The sequence below is a fragment of the Schistocerca piceifrons genome, chromosome 1 (genome assembly GCF_021461385.2).
Source record: "Schistocerca piceifrons isolate TAMUIC-IGC-003096 chromosome 1, iqSchPice1.1, whole genome shotgun sequence".
Lineage (NCBI taxonomy): Eukaryota > Metazoa > Arthropoda > Insecta > Orthoptera > Acrididae > Schistocerca > Schistocerca piceifrons.
Window position 1 is genome coordinate 1,164,954,222 of NC_060138.1, and position 26,654 is coordinate 1,164,980,875.

A 26,654-nucleotide genomic window follows, 5' to 3' on the forward strand; every position below is an offset into this window, starting at 1 on the left:
GTAAGTGATGTAAGTTCACAAACCTCTTGTCGACCCCTGTTCACGAGTCAAAATACCCAGACTCGTGAACAGGGGTCGACAAGAGGTTTGTGAACTTACATCACTTACTGCTCGATCCACCCTTTTCTGAGCCAAAAATATCCTTTTAGAATGGGATGAGTTACCACAAAATATAATATCATATATATATAGGGAAACATTCCACGTGGGAAAAATTTATCAAAAAACAAAGATGATGTGACTTACCAAACGAAAGCGCTGGCAGCCAGCACTTTTGTTTGGTAAGTCACATCATCTTTGTTTTTTGATAGGTGTGTGTGTGTGTGTGTGTGTGTGTGTGTGTGTGTGTGTGTGTGTGTGTGTGTGTGTGTGTATATATATATATATATATATATATATATATATATATATATATATATATATTACTGTCATTTCTTGTTAACAATATTAGCTTATTCCCAAGAATAAGCAGGTTCCACTCAGTTAATACTTGGCAGAAATCCAACCTGCATTTGGATTGGACTTGCTTAACTCTTGTGCAGAAAGGTAACTCTTGTGCATAAAAGTGTGCAGTATACTGCTGGATCCATTTTCAATAACCACTCAAATTCAAAAATCTTAGCAGTAATCCATGCACTTTCAAATCGAAACTGAAGAGTTTCCTCATGGCTCACTCCTTCTATTCTGTTGAGGAGTTCTTTGAAAAATTAAGCTGATTGTTGTTGTATTGTTGATTGCGTTTACTTAAACTTATGGATTGACTTTTCTCGGGTTCATAAACATTTTATTTTTATCTGTTATTACTTTTATGTTGTAATTTAATCTACTGACACATTCCAAGACCTTGGAGATTTGCTTCTCAATTTGGTCCTACGGATTTTGACATTTAAATAAACAAATAAATAAATAAATATTAGTTATGTAGTCTGTGAGTGATATAACTTAATTTGGATGCATAATTTAATTTGGAGTTACAACTCAAAATATGTTTCACTTCTGTTCCACTGAGTGGTGGCTCTGGTATTAAAGATGGATTTACATTAAAAAAGCTTATAGTATGTGTGATCTGTCTGAAAAAGATATCATGGATGAATTACATTGTGAAAAAGGTTGACTATGTCTACGTGCAAATAGTGGGCCCTGGGTTTGGGGGGAGGGCTTGAATTTTTGCATTTGGTGAGATAATCTCTGGAGCTGGCCCTGATCTGAACAAACACATTTGTCTTGAATGCCAAGGTTGTATGGGAGGGAATGTTTGACATGGAAAGGATGGCAACTGTCAGAATGTAAGTACTGTTGCTTTTAGTACATTTAATACGAACAGAAGTGTGTGTAGCTGACCCTTGGTGAAGATAGGTCAACATCATGGAAAGTGGAATGGGATCATGTGAAATTTAACTGGTGGAATGTATTTAGGAGATTATAAAAATTTTAGTAGGCCACTCTCTCCATGAGTCCACATGGCAAAGATATCATTAGTGTACCTAAACCGAACCAGAGGCTCAAAACTAAAGGATCTCAGGAAAGCCACATTCAAGCATCCCCCCCAAAAAAGTCAGAGCCATCCTGGTTCCCACAGCCATTCCCCTGATTTGTCTGTATGTCTGCCTCTCAAAGATAAAGCATTGTTCCTAAGTATAAAGCTATTAAAGTATGCAGGAAGGATGTCATAGGTTTTGAATCAGGTGGACGTTGGTTGAGGTAATGGTCAGCAGCAGACTGACTGTGTAAATGGGGAATAATGGTGTAGAGGGAAGTGGCACCAATGGTGATAATAAATGTGTGTAATGGGAGTGGTACACACCCAGATTTCAGATGATTTGGGAAATGGTTGGTATCTTTAATGTAGGAGGGAAGTCTTTGTACTGTAGGCTGCGGGTGTTGATCAACAAGGCAGTCATATGTTCAGTGGGTATTTTGAACCCAATAACTATAGGATAGTCGGGGCAGTTTGTGGATCCTAGGAAGAAGGTAAAAAGTGGGAACACATGGTTTGGGTGGGGTAAGAAATGCTATGGATTGTGGTTTTAGTTCTTGTGAGGGGTCTGAGGGGTCAAGGAAGTTCTTTAGGTCAGTTTGTATCACAGGGCTGGGATCTTCATGGCACCTGCTGTATGTAGACGTGTCAGAAAGCTGGTCTAGACCCTCACTTACATACTCCCATCTGTAAAGTAACACAGTGGTAAATACATTGTCTGCTGGGAGGATGATGGTGGAGTCCTCAGTTTGCAGGGAGTGAAGAGCCTGAAGTTTTGCAGAGGACAGGTTAGGATCGTGTTGCAGGGACCTGAGATGGGTTGTAAAGCAGAGCATGGTTACTCTGGAAAGACTCTATTCCTTGGTATGGAACAGTTAAGTTAATTTAGTGATTGAGGGTAAAACTTACAGAACATTTCTAATTATACTGTGTGTTTGCATCTACCTTACCATGATTTTTAGAGCTGTGTTGGGATTGAAATATTTGAGGAAGGATCTGCTCTACTATGAGTTATGCATCCAAGGCAAAGCAGACAAAGGTGGTGTGGCTGAATTGAGCCAGCATTTGTGGGGTCTGTTAGACAGGCCGATCCACGTTACAGCGAACACAGTCGGGGGGGGGGGGGGGGGGGGGGGTGATTACCTCATGCACCTTTCCTGATATAGTTGAAGAGGATGTCGACCTTCTGGAAGATTGCTCTCCTTCCCACACACAACTCCTACATCTTCTAGCTCTGGTAGGTCACATTGTCAACCATCTGAGTGACATTCAGATCGTTTATAAGTAGCCTAAATATTTGCCAGATATTCAGGTGTTACAGCAGGAAATTATTTTGGTATGGAGGTTCCTTTCCCTTCTCAAATGACAGAAAGGCAAAGGGCAGGAATACTTAGATGTTGGAGAAGGTGTAGGTGCAACATGTTTACTCCTTTGTGGGGACAATTTAGTAAGCTTCAGAATCCACTGCTTCCAGTACTTATCTGTTAAAGATGTTGATCATATTAAATAAGTTTTCTAGTTAATTACTAAACTAGAAGATCAGGTATGATTGATGGGTACACCAAAAGAGTTAGTAAGTCAGATTAATTTCCGTTTAGCAGGACAGCTAAATAGGGTGAAAGCCGAGTATCAGAAAAGGGCAGATCTCTCACTGTTCTCCAGAAGAAGAGTTTAGGTACACACAGATGCAAGGATCTTACTGATGCTTGCTTCTGCAAAATTCAAGCTAGCAATGAGATGTTGTCGAATTACATAGACAGGGTGAGGACAGCTATGGTCACCTTGCATGTCAATATATGTGAAAGAGAAGCTGTAGTTAGTAACCTAGAGAGTATGCAACCACTGTTATGATTGATGTTCTTGGACCGGCCTCATTTGTTTTCCGATGTTTAACATATGACTGTGAGTGTAGAAACTTTGTGGTATGGTGATGAGAAATGGAAAAAGGAAATGATACCTAAGGATAGCAAAGTGGGTGCTAGGTTAAATCATAGTTCTAAATAGTATTGAGGAGAGAGCCCAGGATGTTGTAAATGAAGGAGCAAGCTACATTTTGTACATCTGTACCAAATCGCAGAGGTACACCATAGAAGAATGACCCCTGGAGAAAAGATGAGAGAGATGTGCCAATCTACCACTAAGGGATTGTTGCAAGGTGTGTGTGGTTGACACCATACAATTGCCGTGCATGTGTGATTCTGCAGGGACTGAACCTGTGTGCAGTCTACGCAATTCTGGGAGTAGCGTGTCTCTGATTATGATTTTTATTAAAAATGAAACTCCCCCAGCTGTACTTAAGATTTTATATTTATTTGGCTTCCAGTTTCGACGTTGCGTCAGCACCATCTTCAGGCCCATACACTTTGATGAAATCAATTGTGTGTGGCTGAGTACTAGAAGTCTGCGGTGAGACCAATACCTGCTTCACTTGGATCAATAGTGATTGTATTATTCTGTTATACAGGGTGATTCAAAAAGAATACCACAACTTTAAAAATGTGTATTTAATGAAAGAAACATAATATAACCTTCTGTTATACATCATTACAAAGAGTATTTAAAAAGGTTTTTTTTTCACTCAAAAACAAGTTCAGAGATGTTCAATATGGCCCCCTCCAGACACTCGAGCAATATCAACCCGATACTCCAACTCGTTCCACACTCTCTGTAGCATATCAGGCGTAACAGTTTGGATAGCTGCTGTTATTTCTCGTTTCAGATCACCAATGGTGGCTGGGAGAGGTGGCCGAAACACCATATCCTTAACATACCCCCATAAGAAAAAATCGCAGGGGGTAAGATCAGGGCTTCTTGGAGGCCAGTGATGAAGTGCTCTGTCACGGGCTGCCTGGCGGCCGATCAATCGCCTCGGGTAGTTGACGTTCAGGTAGTTACGGACAGATAAGTGCCAATGTGGTGGCGCTCCATCCTGCTGAAATATGAATTGTTGTGCTTCTTGTTCGAGCTGAGGGAACAGCCAATTCTCTAACATTTTCATCACTCGTTCTCGGCCGTCCAGAACTTTTCCCTTTGCACAAACACCCATTCTCTGTAAACTGTTTATACCAACGTTTAATACACCACCTATCAGGAGGTTTAACACCATACTTCGTTCGAAATGCACGCTGAACAACTGTTGTCGATTCACTTCTGCCGTGCTCAATAACACAAAAAGCTTTCTGTTGAGCGGTCGCCATCTTAGCATCAACTGACGCTGACGCCTAGTCAACAGCGCCTCAAGCGAACAAATGTACAACTAAATGAAACTTTATAATTCCCTTAATTCGCCGACAGATAGTGCTTAGCTCTGCCTTTTGTCGTTGCAGAGTTTTAAATTCCTAAAGTTGTGGTATTCTTTTTGAATCACCCTGTATGTTAATGTTATTTCTGCTGGGATGTGGTCCTATATATTCTGGTTTATTGAAGAATAATATATTTACTGATTAAATGAGTTGGAGTTGTATCAGTGTATATCATCTGAGTGCAAAGGAGTTAAAGCTTTTAATGTAATAAAGTTTATGTTAATAAGTCAAAGATCTTCAGTGAGTGTTAATAAATCAAAGATCTTCAGTGAGTGTTCAATAGCTTTCCACTTAGGGGATGCAGTTTCCCACCTTGCTCAATTGAGGAGCTTGTATCGGTCTCACCATGTACTTCTAGTACTCAGCCACACACAATTGATTTCATCAAAGTGTACGGGTCTGAATATGGCATTGATGCAACGTCGAAACTAGTAGCCAAATAAATATAAAATCTTAAGTACAGCTGGAGCAGTTTCATTTTTAATAAAAATTATACCAGCTGTGTTCCACCATAATCCAATTTAAATGTGGATTTTTGAAGACTGATTATAATTGGTGTGTAGCTAATAAGAAGTGTGCAGGTTTACTTCAATTACAGTCAGCTAAGGAAAACTGTTGGTCTGTTGCTAATGAGACTTTGAAGGTTGTTAGGCTGGCCCACTGAAATGAAATGTTGTGTGGCTAGGGCATCCCATCGGGTAGGGGATGAGATGTTGATGATGAAGATGAAGATAACACAACACCCAGACCCTGGGCAGAGAAAATCTCCAATCCAGCTGGGAATCGAACCCAGGCCCCATAGCATGACATTCCGTTGCTCTAACCACTCAGCTATCAGGGTGGACAGCTGGTCCACAGAAAACTAGGGATAGGTATGTTAACTTGGCCTGATAGTTTTTAGTTATTTAGCACTTAACAGTGCCTGTGTTGCTGGGGTGCGATTTTCATTTGTGAGCCTGTTGCATCTTGGGCTATGCTCAGAGAGAATTTTATTTTAAGTTTTGGCCTGGGGAAAAATTTAAGTTTCATAATCATTGGTTAAAGGGTAATCTTGGCCAGATTCAGGGAGGGGGAGTTTGATGTCAGACATGCACCAGAAGCTCAGGCTATACAGTTATTGGAAGCACTTTATCAGTACTTTATCAGCAACTGGATGTCTTTTTGGAGGAATTGGGAGTAATACACAAGATAGCCTATCAAATCAGGCTGACCAATTATATGCCGGTGAGACAGTCACCTTATGAGCTTGCCCACCCCTCCCCTTTCCTCGCTGCCAAAGATGAAAGAAATGATGACTAACTGAAACCCTCAGCTGCCAACAGGTGTTGTTGATATACCTCGATGTGGACAGCTGAAAATGTGTACCCCGACCGGGACTCGAACCCGGGATCTCCTGCTTACATGGCAGACGCTCTATCCATCTGAGCCACCGAGGACACAGATGAATAGCGCGACTGCAGGGACTTATCCCTTGCACGCTTCCCATGAGACTCACATTCCCAACTGTCTACAATTCTACATGTGTAATGTACCTTATAGACATTTGCCCATCCACTCATTACTCGCGCACACTTTGGCAATTCCCGTAAGAGTTTGGGCAACCTGTGCGCATTCGCACAGATGAAGGTCAATGGCTGGGTAGCCTTTAACTATATATATGAAGACAGTAACTGTTCTCGAAAGAACAGAATACTGTTGATGACCGTACAGCTTTTCCCTGGAATAAATGATGACTAACTGAAACCCTGAGCTGCCGACAGGTGTTGTTGATATACCTCGATGTGGACAGCTGAAAATGTGTGCCCCGACCGGGACTCGAACCCAAGATCTCCTGCTTACATGGCAGACACTCCATCCATCTGAGCCACCGAGGACACACATGAATAGCGCGACTGCAGGGACTTATCCCTTGCACGCTTCCCACTACACGGTCATCAACAGTATTCTGTTCCTTCGAGAATGGTTACTGTCTTCTGTTCTTTCGAGAACAGTTACTGTCTTCTGTTCTTTCGAGAACAGTTACTGTCTTCATATATAAAGATGAAAGAGTTGAGTAAAATTGTGGGCAGGTTTTGGGGGGGATGGTGTTATTAGACTACCTGTTTCTCCAGTTTGTTATGGTGCCTAAACCAAACAGTACCAAATACAGGCCAGTAGTGGATTACTGATTGCTGAACCAGAAGGTCATTTTGGAGGGTTTCCTTTCCTGACTTGCACAACTATTTTATGTGGTTTACCAATGCACATTGTTTTTCTTGGTATTAGACCTAAACCAGGCTTACTGTAAGATCACACTTACCTAGGACTCTAAACTATTGACAGCTTTTTGTACGGATTATAATTTGTATGAATTTAATTGTGCACCATTTGGATTGTCCACCGGGGCAGCGGTGTTGTCCCACCTGTTGGATTCCGTTTTGGGAGAGTTGAAGTTCAAGTTCAAATTCATATACAATTACTTGGACAGTGTAGTTATTTATGGTAAAAGTTTTGAAGAGCATGTCAAATATCTTAGACAGGTGGTGACGAAGCTTAAGGAAGTGGGTGAGAACTGGACAGACTAAGACCATTGCTATTCATAAGTTTCTGATGCCCCATAGCTAGAAAGATGTTGCCCACTTCATCAGGTTGTGTAATTTTTTTCACAAATTCATGGGTAACTCTGCTGGGCTCGCAGTACCTTTCAACCACCTGAGGAAGAAGGGCAAAAAGTTTGTGTCAGATGAAGGTCAACAGGCCACCTTTGAGAGACATTAGTAATGCTCCCATCCTGGGGATTTTGGTTTTTAACCTGCTGTTTGTAGTGCAAACTGATGCTTCAAGTGTGGGTGTTTCGGCGGTCCTGTTACAAGAGGAGAAAGGGGAATGCTGTCCATTGCCTTATGCTTTGAGGGCACTCTCAGGTTGCGAATTGCATTATTCTGTTTATGAACGGGAAGTGTTGGTGGTACTATTTTCCACTGAAAAGCTTATGTTCTATAGAATGCCTTCATGGTTTCAGCTGGAAATGGACAAACGGGTGCAAACTGTGGTGTTAGCCCACCCACGAAAAACGGAAAGGGTAGCCTGGTTGGCGGTCTGGGTTTTGTGGTTCCAATTTGGTGTGGTTCACATCTGCAGTTTGCAAAATCAGATCACTGATGCGCTGAGCTGCATGTTTGAACCATAAGGAAAAAGTGTATGTGGGGGCAGAGCTGACTTGGAGCCATTGTCATCTGCTGAGATTGCAGAAGCATCTGGGCCACAAGTAGTTGCTGCTGTTCTTATTCATATTCTGGCTTTATTTAGTGATATGAAGGAAGAACAAGAGAAAGATTACAGACTTGCTGTCATCTGCAAGGAAAAGGGGGGATGCTCTTTGGGGGGAGGGGGGTACTCATTAGAGAAAGGGGTGCTTTATTATCAGGGTCAGTGTGACCAGAAACTAAAATCTGTTTACCTAGGAGTCTGATACCTGCAGTTTTCAAATATTATCATCAATCTCTGTGTGGTGGTCACATGGGTATCTAGAAAACGAGTGTGAAGATAAGTGAGCACATTACCTGGAAAGGCATGGGAGCTGAGTTCCAGAAACTGGCCTATAACTGCCAGAATTGTCAAAGCGGGAAGTCCAATGCCATTAACAGAAAGGGACTTGAGTAACGAACATGTGAGTTTCACCCTTTAAATAAGCTGTTCATGGATTATCCGGGGCAGCTCCCATGCGCTAAGAATGATATCTGGTTCATCTTTGTCATGGTGGATGCTTTTAACAGATTTGTGGGCGATTCCTAGTCAGGGTACCAGCACTGACATGAGTATCCCCCATTTTGTGTCTGTTTTCGAGAGCTTGGGGGGAAAAGGGTGTAGCCGGGAAAATGTCACCAAGATTTGTCGGACCATTTAAAATGGTTAAAGTCCTCATGCTGGATAACTTCCTGGTTAGAGATCTGCAAACACACAGGGAAATCTGGGCCCACTTGAGTCAAATTAAAACTGGGAAAGTAAAGAGATGCTGAGGTGTTTGTAAAGGAAAAGATAGGAGGTTGTTTACCTTCCCCTGCCCAACCTCCTCTTCTGGGCTTCTATTTTTTTTAGGGGGGGGGGGGGGTGTTGATGTGTTCCAGTCGATTTTGATACAGGTGCCATTGACTCCAGTGACATCGCTTGCTGGAGGGAGCACCCTCTTCAGTGAAGAAAAGGCTCTTAACCAGGCTGCTGGAGAAAAGTCAGAAGTTGGACAGAGCAGGAGGTTGGCAAGCGGGCCACAAAGTGGTGTGGAAGACTGTGATGCTAGTTGTGGCTCTGTGTGTAGCGGTTTTGGGGAGACTGGTGCAGATGCTCTGAGGAAGCAAGCACTGCAGGCTAGGATTAAATGCTTTGTTCTGATGAGGAGCAATGTGTGGATGCCCTGTGAGACTGAAGTGTTCAGTAGCAGTTTTGGACAACTGTTGAGATGAAACTTTGAACTTTGGGAGATTATGCTGGCATCGGGGTTTAATAGAAATGTTATATATTGCCTTCGCTGTAGTTCCTGGATTTTGAATTCGTGTCCTTGTGGGTTTTTCAATACTTTAATTGATGGTGCTAATCACACCTTGCACTCTTTTATGTGGTTGCTTGTACTTTTCTTTGCTAGGTGTCAAAATTGTTAAAAAATCTGTTTTGGGAGGGTGCACGTATTTTGCCACCAAGTATGACACTTGTGAAACAACCATTTTGGATTGCTTTATTGTTGTCCATTGTGAACATTGCAACCACTAATAGGATGCACATATTGAAGTGTATGTTACTTGGATTGACTAATTCACTTCTGTGTTTGTTGTATAAGCCTGATTATACTCTGTCCACTAGTTTTCCATGCTAGCAAAGGATTGTGTTGTAATTGGCACTGGCCTGTGGCAGATTTGTCCACTCTTGACCAGCCAACAGAATGGTGCATATTCTGGCTCTGGTCCTGTAATGTTTAATTGAGCTGGCTGCCCTGGTATGGTGGTACATGGATTTTCAGTGTATTTTACTGCTTTGCTCTTTCTTTGTGTTACTGTAATCTATTGCTAATCACCCTTAGTTGTTTGTTGATGACAGCCAGTTGTTCTCAAAAAGGAAGTTGTGTGATTTTGTTATTTCCTGCAGTGTACAGGGTGTTTCAGAAAGAATATACATACTACAAAGTATTATTTTGCCCAAACTATCAATCACTGTGCCTCAGTCTAGTTTATATCAATAGCCACTAGATGTCAGTTGTCTTCTGTTTTTCTTGGTAACTGTCATATGTTTAAAATGGCTACTCTGCAGCAGAAATCATTTTGTGTTCTCGAGTTTGCGAAGTGCAATTCCACGATTACAGCGCAAAGAACTTTCAGGTTGAAGTACCAAATTGATCCTCTGAATGGGTGGAACATTCACAGATAGTATCGACAGTTTCTGGATACAGGATGTGTCTGTAAAGGAAAGAGTCCTTGCCACCCTCGTGTTCCTAAAGAAAATGCTGCACGAATTCAAACTACTTTCCAACATAGTCCTTCAAAATCAACTCATTGTGCTAGTCGGGAGTTACAAGTGCCTACAACAACAATTTGGTGTGTTTTGAGATGTCGGTTGGTTATGAAGCCGTACAAGTTACAGCTGTTACAACCTCTGCATCTTGATGACAAATACAAATGTGTGGCATTTTGTAATGAGATTCTTGATGCTATTGACAATGATAACACTTTCGCACAATGTGTCATGTTCAGTGATGAAGGGACTTTCCACATTAGTCGTCAGGTAAACAAAGACCGTGTTCGAATTTGGGGCTACAGAACTCACATGCAGCCATTGAAATTGTACGAGATTCCCCCAAAGTCAATGTGTTTTGTGTGATATCCCAATCATCTGTTTACAGCCTATTCTTCTTTGATAGAAACACAGTTAATGTTACAAAACTGGTTGTGCCTGAGACTGCATGAAGTAAACTTCATTTTTCAACAAGATGGGGCACCCCCTCACTGGAAGCACCAAGCGCGTGAATATCTGAATGAAACTTTACTAAACCGTTGGATTGGTCATCAAGGAGCTGGTGTCTTAGCATGTCTCAACTGGGTGCCACAGTCACCGGATTTGACTTTCTCTGATTTCTTCCTGTGGGGTTTCGTTAAAGACAATGTTTATGTACTACCACTCCCACAGAACCTGAAAGAGTTCAAGAACTGGATCCGTACCACCATAACATCAGTGACAAAGGACATGCTTCCTAAGTATGGGAGGAATTTGAGTGTGTATGTGATATTGTTCATGTCAATGATGGAGGATGTATTGGACATCTGTAATCTGAACTTGACAGGTTTCTAAATATGTGTGTAAAGTTTCATATCTGTGTGTGTTAAAGTTATCAAATATATGCATTCGAAATACGTATATTATTTTGAAACACCCTGTACTACAAAAACCTGGTTAAAGCTGACCTTACATGGTCACATGTTGGTTTTTGCTAACATTAAAAGTGTCTGGTAAATACTCTAGAATTTTCTTTAATAACTTCATATTATGGGCAGGCCCCTGTCAAGGTCCTTTTTGGGGACTAATGTCTTATGTTATCTGATGGACAGGGAATTGAACAAAATTGACCTCCTTTTAAAACATAACTATAGATTAATAGTGACTGTATTATTCTGTTTCATGTTAATGTTATTTCTGCTGGGATGTGGCACTGTATGTTCTGGTTTTATAAACAATAATGTATTTACTGATTAACTGTGTTGAAGTTTTATCAGTTTATATAATTGAGTACCAAGGAGTGAAAGATTTTACTGTCATAAGTTTACATTGCTTAGTCTATGATCTCGAGTGAATGTTCAACATCTTTCCAGTGATGGAACCCTTTTTCCCAGGCTGCTCAGTTGATGTACAAACTTAATAGAGAGCAATTTCGAGTTTCGGAATGTGGGATCTTAGTTTAAATAGTGCAGAAGCATGTTTTCAAAAGGACCAGATATAATATGTGATGGATTCATCGTGCCAAGACAGGAGTGTCTAGAGTATCAAGAATGGTGGGGGTGAAAGAAAAGATGTAGGGAGGGGGGGGGGGGGGGAGAGAAAAAAAGGTAGACAAGCAAAGTAGAAGATGGGAAATCATGTGAGAACAGATATGGGTTAACAAGAGGGCAAGAGTTTTCATGCAAAAAAAGTCGAGTATATGGTAGGAAAAAATTATGATTGTCGGAAAAAAAAATTGTGACAACCAATTGAGATTGCAGAAGTTGGTGGAAAAGGCATGAAAACAGAAAATATCTTAAAAACAGGACAAACAAAAAGAGGAAGTCATTGGTAAAAATGGAATATACTGTGTTCGAGAAATAAAATAATGCAGAAGATGGCAATAACAGTCAGTCAGTGTAGTTTGTGGTTTGGCGGAAAATAAATGCTCAAAATGGGAAAGACTTTTGTAGAAGCAAGGCAAGTGCCGACAAGGAAAGGGAATAAAAGAAAGAGGTGTCAAATTTGCAAATAAATTGGCAAAAGCCTATCTGAAGAAGACACTGCTGTGTATAGTGAACAGGAAACAGAGAATTATACACAAATTCATTTTAAAAAATGGACCCATCTACGCATGCGGAAGTCAGTGCTAGAAAATATGTAGGGACAAGATGTTGGTTAATATATGTAGTAAAGATAAGTAAATGACCAAACTGGCACAAAAGGTTTGAATGAAAGAGACAACCACCACACAATGAGGGATCACATAACAATGAATGATGACTATAAGAGCTAAAATATGTACAAAACTAATCAAATTTTGTAAATATAATATAATCTAGTTTGGCTGTGATCACCAACATTTAAACAGTAGAACAGTGAGAGATGCATATCCCGTACCTAACAGTACAGAAACTCTTGATAATTTAGGGCAATGTAAATACTTTTCCAGGTATACCTGAAGATTGGTTATAATGCATTTACAGTTCCTTGGGACTCATTACCAGTATCAACGAATGTCATTTGGTTAAAAATTGCATCAGCCACATTTCAACAGTTGTTGGATGGTGTGTCAAAGGTGTTTAAAGCTGCGATAATGTGTGATATACCTTGATGATAGTATTGTGTTTTCAAGGCATGTGCAATGGTTAAGAGAAGTTTTTAGCGGATTTTGTTCCACATGCCTTACCTTGAGTGTTGAAAAGGTCCAATTTTCCCTGAAGGGAGAGGCTTACTTGGTACTTGTGTTTAACCAGGAATAGCTGAAGGCAGATCCCAGGTTGCACCAGTACAGAGTTTTCTGATACCACACATGAGTAAGGAGTTGCAATATTTTATGGGGTTGGCTGATTACTGCAGATAATTCATGATGAGATTTGCAGAAACTGCATGGCCACTTAACATGTCTGTTGAAGAAGGGTACGAAATTTAGTGGACATCAAAATGGCAAGCAGTATTTGAAACACTGAAAGAGACATTTACAAGAAGTCGTATGATGAATTTCCCTGATTGTGAAAAATATTTTATCCTGTCATGCAATGTTACCAGCTAGGTGATAGGATATGTTTTGAGTCCAGAAGTACATGATAAGGATCATCCAGTAGCTTATGCTTCACAGCAATTGAATGAGGGTAAAAGGGGTTTCTCTCCAATGGAGAAAGAAATGTTAAGCTTGGTGTTGTATGTTGTCAAATATTTACAGTGTTACCTGTATGGGAAAAGGTTCAAGGTTGTAACGGGTCAAGCAGTGTTAAAATGGCTGTTGGAACTGAAGGATCCTTCAAGCATGATTCATGTGCTGGACATGAAAACTGAGTGAGTTTGATTTTGAAGTGATTCATAAAACTGGGCCATAATCAAGGAAACATGAATAGATTTAGCAGGAATGTGTGGGTAATAGAAGTGCAGGGTCACAACCTTGCAGAATGGCAGAAGGTGCAAGCTACAGAGACAGACTGCAAGCTATTTGCAACACTTCCACAATTTATTGTTCACAAGGGATTATGAAGTGGGATCACATGTGGTAGTACCAGTTAAGCTGCAGAAAGAGGTAGTGAACAAAGCATGCAATCATGTGTTATCTGGGCATGGAGGGGGTGTGGTGCATGGCCAAATGTTGCTGGTTGAGAATGAGGAAACAAGACTTGGACCAGTATGTAAGAAATTGCATGTCATGTGTGCAGAGTGTGGATCTAAGTCATTAGTAAATACTGCTGAAGAGGTTGATGGAAGTATGAAAACTGTCTGAGATGATTGGAATGGATACGTTAGGACCTTTAGCCAGACACAGGTATGGAACCACTACATACTGACTATTAGTGACCATTTCTCATGGTATTTTGCAGTGGTCATCATGCTGAATCAACAGACAACTACGGTAGCACAGGCGACGGTAAATAACTGGTTGCTGAAGTTTTTATGTCCCTGAGGTAGTAATCACAGACCAGGATACAAACTTCATGTCAGATCTGATGAATCAGTTGTGTCATTTGTTACTAGTTTGTAAATTAAGAACTATACCATTGTGTCCACAAGCTAATGGAAGGACAGGACACATATATTGAACTGTTGGTAAGATATTGAGCTATTACATCAATAGCCACCATAACAACTAGGACATTCACGTACCATATACATTAACAGCATACAGCTCAAAAATTCATGTTTGCACTAGTCTTTTGCCGTACGAGATGATAATATGTGGTAGGAAGATGTCTTTGCCTGTCAACATAGTTAAACAAAAAACCAAAGGAAAGGAGAACCAGTAAGGAAGTTTTGGAGGACACTGAAGGAGGAGGGGAGAAACATGTACAAAAGGTAAATATCAAAGCCCTGGAACATCAGGAGAAGGTGGGGAAACCTATGACAATGTGTGTTAATTACAAGTCCCATACTCCCTTAGAGTAAGACAAAGAAGTTCACCATATGATACTAGGTGCTGTACCAAGTGAGTAAAATGACATCTATGTCCACACACAAACTTGCAAGCCGCCATATGGTGTATGGTACCTTGTACAACTACTAGTCATTTTATTTCATTCCACTCACAAATAGAGCCTATGCCTCTGTACAAGCCTTAATTTCTCTTAACTTTGTGATCCTTACGCAGAATGTTCATAGTAGGCAGTAGATTTATTCTGCAGTCAACTTCAAATGCCAGTTCTCTAAATTTTTCTATAGTGTTTTACAAAAACAACTTCATCCTCCCTCCAAGGATTCCCATTTGAGTACACAAAGCATCTCCATAATACTCACTGATTGACCCTGCCAGTAACAAATCTAGCAGTCCGTCTGTGAATTGCTTTTATGCCTTTCTTCAGTCTGACCTGACTCAAGCAGTACTCCAGAATGGGTCGCAGTAATATTCTGCATGTGGTCTCCTTTACAGATGATCCACATTTTCCTATAATTCTCGCAATAAACCAAAGTTGACCATTCCACTTCTGTACTACAATCCGTACATGCTTGTTCCATTTCATATTACTTTGCATCATTACACCTAGAAATATCACATTGACTGTGCAAGCAGCACACTTCTAATGCTGTATTTGAACATTACGGGATTGATTTTCCTACTCATCATCATTAACTTACATTTTTCTGCATTTAGAGTAAGCTGCCATTCATTCCGGTGGTAATGAAGTTGCAGTTGCCTATGTAGATGACTATTGTCGACGTGGGATGCCATCGACCTTTTCGAGGCACTCCAGACTCTTTGCCACAGCACTAACCACTAAGAATAAAGCAAGGAGTAAAAGGAAGAGTGCAGAGCCAGAGACACTCAAGCAAACTGCACGCGAAATGCCATATGTATTAAGGGTCACAGAACTAAGGAGGGAGACAATTGGGTTTTATGTGTTGTGTGTTCTATGAGTGGGAGGTTTTGCTAGTGTAAAGAGTCTATTGGGTTAGGGAAAAGGAGGATTGCTAATGATTGAACTTCAGTTGGGTAACTTGTGCTTTGGGTATTGTTTTAGTATAGGCAGTTTTTAAGAGTATTCCCCCCCCCCTCCCCCCTTTTTTTTAGCTGATGTACTGAATGCAACTGCAACAAGGATGTGCTAACATGGGAGAGTTTTGTAGGAGAATGGATTACAGGGGTCATGTCTTTCAAAACTGAGAGGGAGAGTGATTTCAGCTTCCTTTCCCGAGGTTGCCTCAACACCAGAAATGGCTGTTAGGGGCATTGTAGACTGACAGTACTGTACCTTTCAGGGAAGAAGGGAATTCATGCTGCAGAACCAACAGCTGTAAGCAGGGGTACTGTACTCCAGACAGGAGCATGAAATTTCCAGTAGACATTGATGGATATTAAGCCTGATGTACAATACATGGAAAAAAAGGAACAGTGCGGAGACAAGAGGAAGTTTTCTCAAAGTTTCATGGGTGTTTCCTATTCGCAATGAACAGTTGTGAGAGTAATTATGCCAACCAATAGATTTGGTGCCACAGATCGTGCAGTGACATAAGAGAGGATGGTTGGATGCAGGAGGGAGGCTGCTAAAGGAGGTATCTGGGACCATGGTTAGAAATGATATCCAAGAGCTGAATAATACTATAGGGCAAGTAAGGTAAGTGGTGGAGAATAACAAAGCTGTAACAGAATGGCATGCTTCGCAATTGGTAAATTGTGAATAATACTGAATAAGACACATACATTGCAGGAGCTAACAGCAGAATTAATTAGGTATGTAAAAATGGCTGTTGGCATAATGAACTGGGAACAGAACATTACACAGATGTAATTGGGTTTACTAGACACAGGGGTGGCCATAGCAAGATATTTGCATCACTAGATCTCGCAGCATAGGCGATAGTGAAGTACAAGTTACAGGGTTGCAAGAAGCCATACACCATGCTGTGCATCGGCAACTGAACTTGGCATTGCTGCCTTCCAGAGTGATTCCTCATGGGCCTATGGAAGGTTTAGGAGAAACTGCCACTCAAGTTAGAACTTGTCGCTGCAAACTCTGTCATTACATTATCACATCAGACAGTGGGAATCATTGTTGCCAGAGCATGAGTCTCTGTGCTCATCCAATTCCCGGTGGCAAGTGCTGACACATGGTACGAGTGTTTCACCACCCATCCCTATCCAGTGAAGTGGGAAACACTAAGAAAGTACATGCAGATAAGAATGAGTGACTGACACAGATGCATGTGAGGTTCACTTGTTCTTAAGTAAAGTGGGAGGAAAGGGATGCCTGTGGAACATCCTGGTGCCATACCCGTATTTCCAGAGCACAGGTATAAACTCGATCTATTCTGTGTATGAATCCAAAGTGATTGTTGCAAATTGCTGTGAGCAAGCTGAACCTAGATGTGCGATAAGATTAGAGCTGCATGGGAGTGGGTTGTTTAGTAACTGAACAACTTGTGACATTGAAGAAGCAGCTATTCACCTTCCAGCTACTGTTCCTAGGACCACCATTGTGAATGTAACATAGCCTTCATTGTACGGCCAGTTAAATCACTGGAAGTACTCCAAGCCCAGAATGTAACCTGTCTAATTGGTACCCTGGAACCCAATCTTGTCCACTCCCTGGAAATTCTTGCAGCAATGCAAGGAGGACACATTTCTGCAGAGCAGATGCTCCCGTTTCAGCAGCAGTATTGTGATAACTAACACCACAGTCTTTATGATAAGTGTCACATTATGCGGCACCTTGTGAAGCCTGCTTTTGTTTTAGGCAGAAGCCCGCCCACCCCTGCAAGCTCCCTGTACATCAACTACTGGACTGGATTATCTGTGAAAATAATGCTTTGTTAAGTAAGGATTAGCTATGTCTCACCACATAAACGAAGAGGAGTACTGAGTTGAGAAATTAATGAATTGAGGCCCTTTTGTTGTTAAATATTTGCTGAAGAATTTGCCAAGAAGAGGGAATGTTACTTTACTAGTCTGTAAGTGATGACTCAGTGGAGTCTTGTCCATGTGTCAAAATGAGAGAAGTTCAGTGGACTAATTACAGAAATAACTATTGATACAATGAAATTAGCACTGGTGAGACAGTTTACAGTTTTACTTTAATAATAGTTTGACTCCGAGCACCCAATAGCAGTAATGTAGGCTGCTATAAATGAAAGTTACTCAATCAATTCAAACAGAACCACAAGTCCCACTGTCCTCTTTGTTCTAATAGTTTTGGTGCGAAATCACAATTCGCTACATGTTCACTTACGACGATGTATACCTCGTAAATCGTACTCACACAAGTAATCATAGCACTTCCAGTTCACCAAATAAACGCTTGCACTATTAAACAATACTCTTTGTCGAAATAAACCGGCGCGAGAAAGAATTCTCAAACGACCACATGGGCCACCCGCAAGTGGGGCTTGCTCGCCACCCACCCTGCAAAACGACTGACCCCTGGCCGAGATGGCCACTCACTTATATAGGCTCAGACTTCTTTCCCCTTGGTTGTGCAAGTACCAATCTCACCAGTTAAGATTACAAATTTTGATACATACATCCCTCGACAGAAATAAGTTCACCATCGGAACCACGCTAAAAATTACATCTTATTTACTTAGATTAATTTCTAGGATTATTCTATCGCCTGTAAATCAAGTTTTTAGTTTTTGCAAAGTTTCACCACTTTTCGCAAATTTGTTTGTTTACATCTGCGCTGCGATGTTTTAACATAGAACTGCATGTAGCACCGTTTTTAGACGTAATCTGTAGTGATCTACACATTGCGCTGCTCAGAATCTTCATATCTATTATAATTAATTAATTATGGGTGATAAATGTTAATAACAATTTGCAAACAATGAAAACTATTGCAAGTTAGGCCTAAGTGTATAGTTTAACTTAACGAGAATGAGACTTTCACTCTGCAGCGGAGTGTGCGCTGATATGAAACTTCCTGGCAGATTAAAACTGTGTGCCCGACCGAGACTCGGTCGGGCACACAGTTTTAATCTGCCAGGAAGTTTCTTAACTAGTTTAAAATACATGTGATGCTACCCAAAATATTATATAGTGCCGTTCTTTACGTCATGAATTTTCAATTGAATTTTATAAACAATTTCCCCTCAAACTTTGTTTATTGCTCTTTACGGGCTTAATTATTTATGAATCTTAACATATGACTACGGCACTCGATCAGCTATGACAGACGTTTTTAGTGAGTGCTCGCTCATCCCTGTAAGTTGTTATTTACTATTTTTATTCATGGTGTATATGACCCGGGAAATCTGGGAAAAACCCGGGAATTTTTTCATCCAGGAGATAACCGGGAAAAACCCGGGAATTTTTCAGAATTCCAGGAATTTTTCATTGTTTTAACTTTCAGTTAAATTTTTGTAATTTTGACTGGTAAGAGTTGATTCTCTAGCAAAGAATGTTACTATATCCTGCTACTGGAGAATGATACTGCAGCAATAAAATATAAATGAGAGAAAAAAAAATAAAACTTTAGTGGCAAAGGAAATGCGCAATTTACAACAACAAAACACCATGCACGCTCAAGCGCCTGCAAATAGCAAAACTATGTCAAAGGCCGTAGGGTGAAGACTATGTAATTCTTCGTAACAATAAACTGCTTGATGTAAGCATGACGTCACAACTGTTCACATTAGGTTCATTTGACCAGTAGCCAGCGGGCTGATGCCTATGCGCAGTTGACCGCATATGAGCAGTACCTTCTCCGCTTCCCGCTACTTGAAGTGTGGCTATTAGCTGTATAGGCACCAGCAGCAAGCAGCCAGATGCTAACGAAAAAAATTTTTCTTGCGCGCCCTAGCTGCCAGATTCACTCATGCGCAGAGTTGTCTGAGTTGTAGTGTGGACGGGATTAGTCTCCAAGTGACCCATGTTTACATTAAGTGATTTCGCTGCTTCTCTTCATTTAGAGCTACCACATCAAATGAAAACAAAACGGATTTCTGTCAAGTGAATTAAAATACATCCACATAATTATGGAGGGCATAAATATATTTTTAGTTTCAGTTTTCTGATTTTATTTTATTTCCAAGATATTAGCAGTCAAGCATTAATCGCCTTGCAGAACAATGAACTTATTTTTGCAAGTTTGCTAAAGAAATTTGGCTTTATTAATCTTTCACCTGAGGCAATCATTTTATTTGAAATGAAGTGTTTCATTCCACAGTATTGGTTAGTTCCAACTGTTCGCTAAATTTCAAGTGCACGTTATCATCTTCTGCCATGTGTGGCATTATGCCGTAATAAAGGAACAAAAATGAGATCGTAGAGTACTGGTACTCCGAGAAAATTTACATCCCAAAAACCACACGGAAAAACTTAATATCAGATGGGACCTACTTCATTGTGAATCTGGAAAAAAACGAATGTGCACTTCAAGCCGAATTATGCATTTTAGCATGGTTTACGAAATTCCGATGCTCTTGGGAGTATCCTCTGATGCCCTGTTTCTTTTATATTGTAATGAAAGCTCTCTTAGTGTTTTATACATATTTACATGTGGGCTTCCTATACCACTGCAGCTGCTCACACGCAATAATGCCTGTTTTCTGGCGCTCTCTGGCAACTGGTAAATCGAACCTATTTCTAACGATCTCCAGATAGTATTGCTAAAGGTGGTTCGAAAAGCGTTACTTTCAAAGTAAATATCTTTTTACGCAAGATGAATTATGTTACGTGTGAGAAAATGGGATGGATTTCTAAATCACAAAGTGTTTAAAATTGATCAGTCTGAGGACCAGCCGCTTACAAGAATTTCGAGCCCAGACTTTAGTCATAATTTTAAATTTACTGGCACATTTGTGTGATGAATCATAAAGTATAACACACGCAAAAAAGATCAATATTACATGTGAAAGCTTAGCTTTTCTTGTAGCTATCCTATGTACATTAATATAAACCATTAATTTTTTCTCTTTGTTTGTTCGAGCTACGTAACCTGTGATCTTGCTATTGGCTGACTATAACACGTGTCTTATGCTCTGAATATCTGCTGCCATCGGCTGACGAGATCATGTGGCATGAGATGCTGTATGATTGGCTTACGAAAGGACATCACAACCTCTGATTCAACGCTCGGCAAACTAACGCGCTGTGTTTGCTGCAATTCGAATTTATACTTTCGTAATATGAAAATATGCAGCGTATGTTCCTGCAAATCAAAGGTCTTTCCAAATCTCGTCTCTTTTTTTTTTTCTTTAAGTCTTTCCAAAACTTTTCTCCCCCGTCTTTTTCTTCCCCGGGAAGTTCTATGCGAGTGTATAAAACGTTAATGATTCAAAGAATTGATAAGTTTTTCAGGTCCGAGGGAAAATTTATGGAAAACCTACTGTCACTTAGCACGGAAAAAATGTATTTTCGCCCAGGAGAAAACCATATTTTTAAACGGGATATCCGGGAATAATCCAGTAATTTTTTTTTCTTGTCCCTGTATACATCCTGTTATTAATCTTTCAGTATTCATGACATTAACCGATTTTGAGGTTACTATTACTTCTGCATCTCGTGACTTGAAATAAAGATCGATCTTTCAGAAGGTGCATATTGCTGACCACTATGCACTGCCACATCGCTCTTCACCGTAAGTTACATAGTTTTCGCGTAATGCGCGGAAAACCAAATAGTGCCCCAAGCTTCAGACCACATGGTCGCCCAACCTCGGAGACCGACCATTGTAAAACCTCGCGCGGACGCGCCACGCGCACCATAAAGCGCGCACGCTCTCCACAAAGCAATCCTTGCATACTAGAAATATTCATCTAGTAATGGGGGTTTCTACCGTCACAATGTAATTGTCAACTTGTAAAGTGTGTGCCAAGTCTTTACAGAATTATCGTGACCATTGATCTGGTGGGCGGATCTTCTGAAAAGGGGAGATGTGCCACAACTACTTTACTGAGCATAACTGAATAAAATAAAAATGCCACCAAGTTTAATGGAAGTAGGTCAAACAGTGGCCAGCGAGTTGAAGCTACATCAGGAGTGACCTGATGGTACAGCAAGTACTTCCAGCACAGCATCCAACAGTTACCACATCACCCAGCACAGAAGAGATGTTGTTGTTGTTCTGGTCTTCAGTCCTGAGACTGGTTTGATGCAGCTCTCCATGCTACTCTATCCTGTGCAAGCTTCTTCATGTCCCAGTACGTACTGCAGCCTACATCCTTCTGAATCTGCTTAGTGTATTCATCTCTTGGTCTCCCTCTATGATTTTTACCCTCCACGCTGCCCTCCAATACTAAATTGGTGATCCCTTGATGCCTCAGAACATGTCCAACGCACCAATCCCTTCTTCTAGTCAAGTTGTGCCACAAACTCCTCTTCTCCCCAATTCTATTCAGTACCTCCTCATTAGCTATGTGATCTACCCATCTAATCTTCAGCATTCTTCTGTAGCACCACATTTCGAAAGCTTCTATTCTCTTCTTGTCCAAACTATTTATCGTCCATGTTTCACTTCCATGCATGGGTACACTCCATACAAATACTATCAACAACGACTTCCTGATACTTAAATCTATACTTGATGTTAACAAATTTCTCTTCTTCAGAAACGCTTTCCTTGCCATTGCCAGTCTACATTTTATATCCTCCCTACTTCTACCATAATCAGTTATTTTGCTCCCCAAAGAGCAAAACTCCTTTACTACTTTAAGTGTCTCATTTCCTAATCTAATACCCTCAACATCACCCGACTTAATTCGACTACATTCCATTATCCTCGTTTTGCTTTTGTTGATGTTCATCTTATATCCTCCTTTCAAGACACTGTCCATTCTGTTCAACTGTTCTTCCAAGTCCTTTGCTGTCTCTGACAGAATTACAATGTCGTCGGCGAACCTTAATGTTTTTATTTCTTCTCCATGGATTTTAATACCTACTCCAAATTTTTCTTTTGTTTCCTTTACTGCTTGCTCAATATACAGATTGAACAACATCGGGGAGAGGCTACAACCCTGTCTCACTTCCTTCCCAACCATTGCTTCCCTTTCATGTCCCTAGACTCTTATAACTGCCATCTGGTTTCTGTACAAATTGTAAATAGCCTTTCGCTCCCTGTATTTTACTCGTGCCACCTTCAGAATTTGAAAGAGAGTATTCCAGTCAACATTGTCAAAAGCTCCCTCCAAGTCTACAAATGCTAGAAACGTAGGTTTGCCTTTTCTTAATCTAGCTTCTAAAATAAGTTTCCTTTACTGCTTGCTCAATATACAGATTGAACAACATCGGGGAGAGGCTACAACCCTGTCTCACTTCCTTCCCAACCATTGCTTCCCTTTCATGTATTGCCTCACGTGTCCCAACATTTCTACGGAATCCAAACTGATCTTCCCTGAGGTCCGCTTCTACCAGTTTTTCCATTCGTCTGTACAGAATTCGCATTAGTATTTTGCAGCCATGACTTATTAAACTAATAGTTCGTTAATTTTCACATCTGTCAACGCCTGCTTTCTTTGGGATTGGAATTAGTATATTTTTCTTGAAGTCTGAGGGTATTTCGCCTGTCTCATACATTTTGCTCACCGGATGGTAGAGTTTTGTCAGGACTGGCTCTCCCAAGGCTGTCAGTAGTTCTAATGGAATGTTGTCTACTCCCGGGGCCTTGTTTCGACTCAGGTCTTCCAGTGCTCTGTCAAACTCTTCACGCAGTATCGTATCTCCCATTTCATCTTCATCTACATCCTCTTCTATTTCTATAACATCGCTCTCAAGTACATCGCCCTTGTATAGACTCTCTATATACTCCTTCCACCTTTCTGCTTTCCCTTCTTTGCTTAGAACTGAGTTTCCATCTGAGCTCTTGATATTCGTGCAAGTGGCTCTCTTTTCTCCAAAGGTCTCTTTAATTTTCCTGTAGGCAGTATCTATCTTACCCCTAGTGATATGCACCTCTACATCCTTACATTTGTCCTCTAGCCATCCCTGCTTAGCCATTTTGCACTTCCTATTGATCTTATTTTTGAGACGTTGGTATTCCTTTTTGCCTGCTTCATTTACTGCATTTTTATATTTTCTCCTTTCATCAATTAAATTCAATATCTCTTCTGTTACCCAAGGATTTCTACTAGCCCTCGTCTTTTTACCTACTTGATCCTCTGTTACCTTCATTATTTCATCTCTCAAAGCTACCCATTCTTCTTCTACTGTATTTCTCTCAGCCATTCCTGTCAACTGTTCCCTTATACTCTCCCTGAAACTCTGTACAACCTCTGGTTTAGTCAGTTTATCCAGGTCCCATCTCCTTAGATTGCCACCTTTTTGCAGTTTCTTCAGTTTTAATCTACAGTTCATAACCAATAGATTGTGGTCAGAGTCCACATCTGCTCCTGGAAATGTCTTACAATTTAAAACCTGGTTCCTAAATCTCTGTCTTACCATTGTATAATCTATTTGAAACCTGTCAGTATCTCCAGGCTTGTTCCAAGTATACAACCTTCTTTTATGATTCTTGAATCAAGTGTTAGCTATGATTAAGTTGTGCTCTGTGCAAAATTCTACCAGGCGGCTTCCTCTTTCATTTCTTCCCCCCAATCCATATTCACCTACTACGTTTCCTTCTCTCCCTTTTCCTACTACCAAATTCCAGTCACCCATGACTATTAAATTTTCATCTCCCTTCACGATCTGAATAATTTCTTTTATTTCATCATACATTTCTTCAATTTCTTCGTCATCTGCAGAGCTAGTAGGCATATAGACTTGTACTACTATCGTAGGCGTGGCCTTTGTGTCTGTCTTGGCCACAACAATGCATTCGCTGTGGTGTTTGTAGTAGCTTACCCACATTTCTATTGCTTTATTCATTATTAAACCTACTCCTGCAATACCCCTATTTGATTTTGTATTTATAACCCTGTATTCACCTGACCAAAAGTCTTGTTCCTCCTGCCACCGAACTTCACTAATTCCCACTATATCCAACTTTAATCTATCCATTTCCCTTTTTAAATTTTCTAACCTACCTGCCCGATTAAGGGATCTGACATTCCACGCTCCGATCCGTAGAACGCCAGTTTTCTTTCTCCTGATGACGACGTCCTTCTGAGTAGTCCCCACCCGGAGGTCCGAATTTTACCTCCGGAATATTTTACCCAAGAGGACGCCATCATCATTTAACCACACAGTAAAGCTGCATGCCCTCGGGAAAAATTACGGCCGTAGTTTCCCCTTGCTTTCAGCTATTCGCAGTACCAACACAGCAAGGCCGTTTTGGTTAGTGTTACAAGGCCAGATCAATCAATCATCTAGACTGTTGCCCCTGCAACTACTGAAAAGGCTGCTGCCTCTCTTAAGGAACCATACGTTTGTCTGGCCTCTCAACAGATACACCTCCGTTGTGATTGCACCTACGGTACGTCTATCTGTATCGCTGAGGCACGCAAGCCTCCCCACCAACGGTAAGGTGTATGGTTCATGGGGGGGGGGGGGGGGGGGGGGGGGGGGGGGCGGACAGAAGAGATATTGGTGTCGTAATATTTTTGACACAATGGAAAGACAGGTTACCTGATTGTTCATGATCAAGATATGGTTCTGTTGTGTCTTTCATAATGGGAATCTGTGTCTTGGCAAAACTGCAACAAATCAGGCCCATATAAGTACTCCCCATTTTTAATAGAAGTATGCAGTCTGGTGGCTGCCAGCTCCAAGGGGAGATTTGTATCAGTCTTAAAGTCGACATGAGTCTGCAAGCTTTGGTGCCTCCAGACTTTGTCTCTTCTAGTCGCTGGCCTACCATCTGCAGTGAGTCTGCTGCAGCTGACTTAGTGTTTCCATCTGGTGGTCCACAAGCGGGCCTACCAACAGTTTGCTGCCAGCCTTCTGCCTGGCAATCTACAGCTGGCACCTGAGGCTGTGCAGCTACTCAACTGCCTTTACTTGTGGTGGCAAGCTCTGGTACTGTCTGACTCTGCTTGGACTGTGGGCAGGCATTGTTGCTGTGAGCCGCCACCTCCACACTGGGTCCATGGCATGATTCTGCATGCCCAGGCATGCGCTGCCTTGAGCTGCATGGCTGCCTCTACCTATGTGGCTGTTGCTGGCTGATGTCTGCTACTGGTGTCAGCACCCTTGCCAAATTCCACTTACCCTGGTGTATTTCTCTCTCTCTCTCTCTCTCTCTCTCTCTCTCTCTCTCTCTCTTCCCCCCCCCCTCCCCCTCTAGCCCCCTTTCCTCCCTCCCACTAACTCTCATATCATACTCACTATCCCTTTACTTCATTTCATTTGCATGCATAAACTAAAGTAGTATGATGTTATTGCTAGATTACAGTCTCAAATAGTATGAATAATACACTTCGTAATAAGAGCAGCAATTTGTAACCAATATTTTGAGTCACTCTGTATGTAATCAACTTAGTAAATCTGTAGCAGAATATGTAAGAATGTAAAACAAAAATTGTTAACTGTCACTTGTCAAATTAATTTTTTAGTGTATTTCATCAATCTGTGTAAACAAAAATAATGTGACATTCAGTACACCATCATATCAGTGTAACATAGGTTAAATGTGTATTATTTGAGTCACAGTACAGTCATAAACATGGTAAATCATTCAAAATGTAAGTGAAAATGGGGACATTTTTCACGCCTTGAAGAACATAAATGTATTAAAAATATTTGATTTTTCTCATTAACACCACTTGAGACATTTTTCTCATAAAAATGGCAACTGTATCACTCTATTAATGTTGGATGAAAAACAGAAAGAGATGTAATATCAGTTACATCCATACAGTCCTTGAAAATAGAGCTGTAGCTCTGAAATATGATATGAAATCACTCCTGCCATCGCACACACATCAATACCATTTCACTACATTTGAACGCACGCTCTAGCAATGTTACTTTGCAGAATGAGGACGAAAATAACATTGTTTATGACTAAAATGTTGATAAATACTTTAATGTGCAGTTGTCACTACTGTAATAATATTACACATCTAATAAGCATCACTTCTATGAGTATTAAGGATATGAAAGGTCTGTATAC

The 26,654-nt window shown here is 40.8% G+C and overlaps 1 protein-coding gene and 1 non-coding gene across 9 annotated transcripts in view; one reads left to right on the plus strand and one right to left on the minus strand.

Moving 5' to 3' along the window:
* The window catches only part of LOC124781255, a 186,948-nt gene that overhangs the window by 152,420 nt on the left and 7,874 nt on the right, over positions 1-26,654 (plus strand). The window contains exon 9 of one of the 8 annotated variants that reach the window (XM_047253849.1): positions 10,646-11,112. The exons of the other annotated variants lie outside the window; for them this stretch is intronic. Coding sequence (XP_047109805.1) covers positions 10,646-10,709 — 64 coding nt within the window. The 3' untranslated portion in view covers positions 10,710-11,112. Of the gene's footprint in view, positions 1-10,645; positions 11,113-26,654 lie in introns of those variants that run through there. 8 annotated transcript variants of the gene reach the window in all.
* Trnat-ugu lies at positions 6,142-6,215 on the minus strand. The gene has a single exon. It is a non-coding gene; the product is annotated as a tRNA-Thr (tRNA).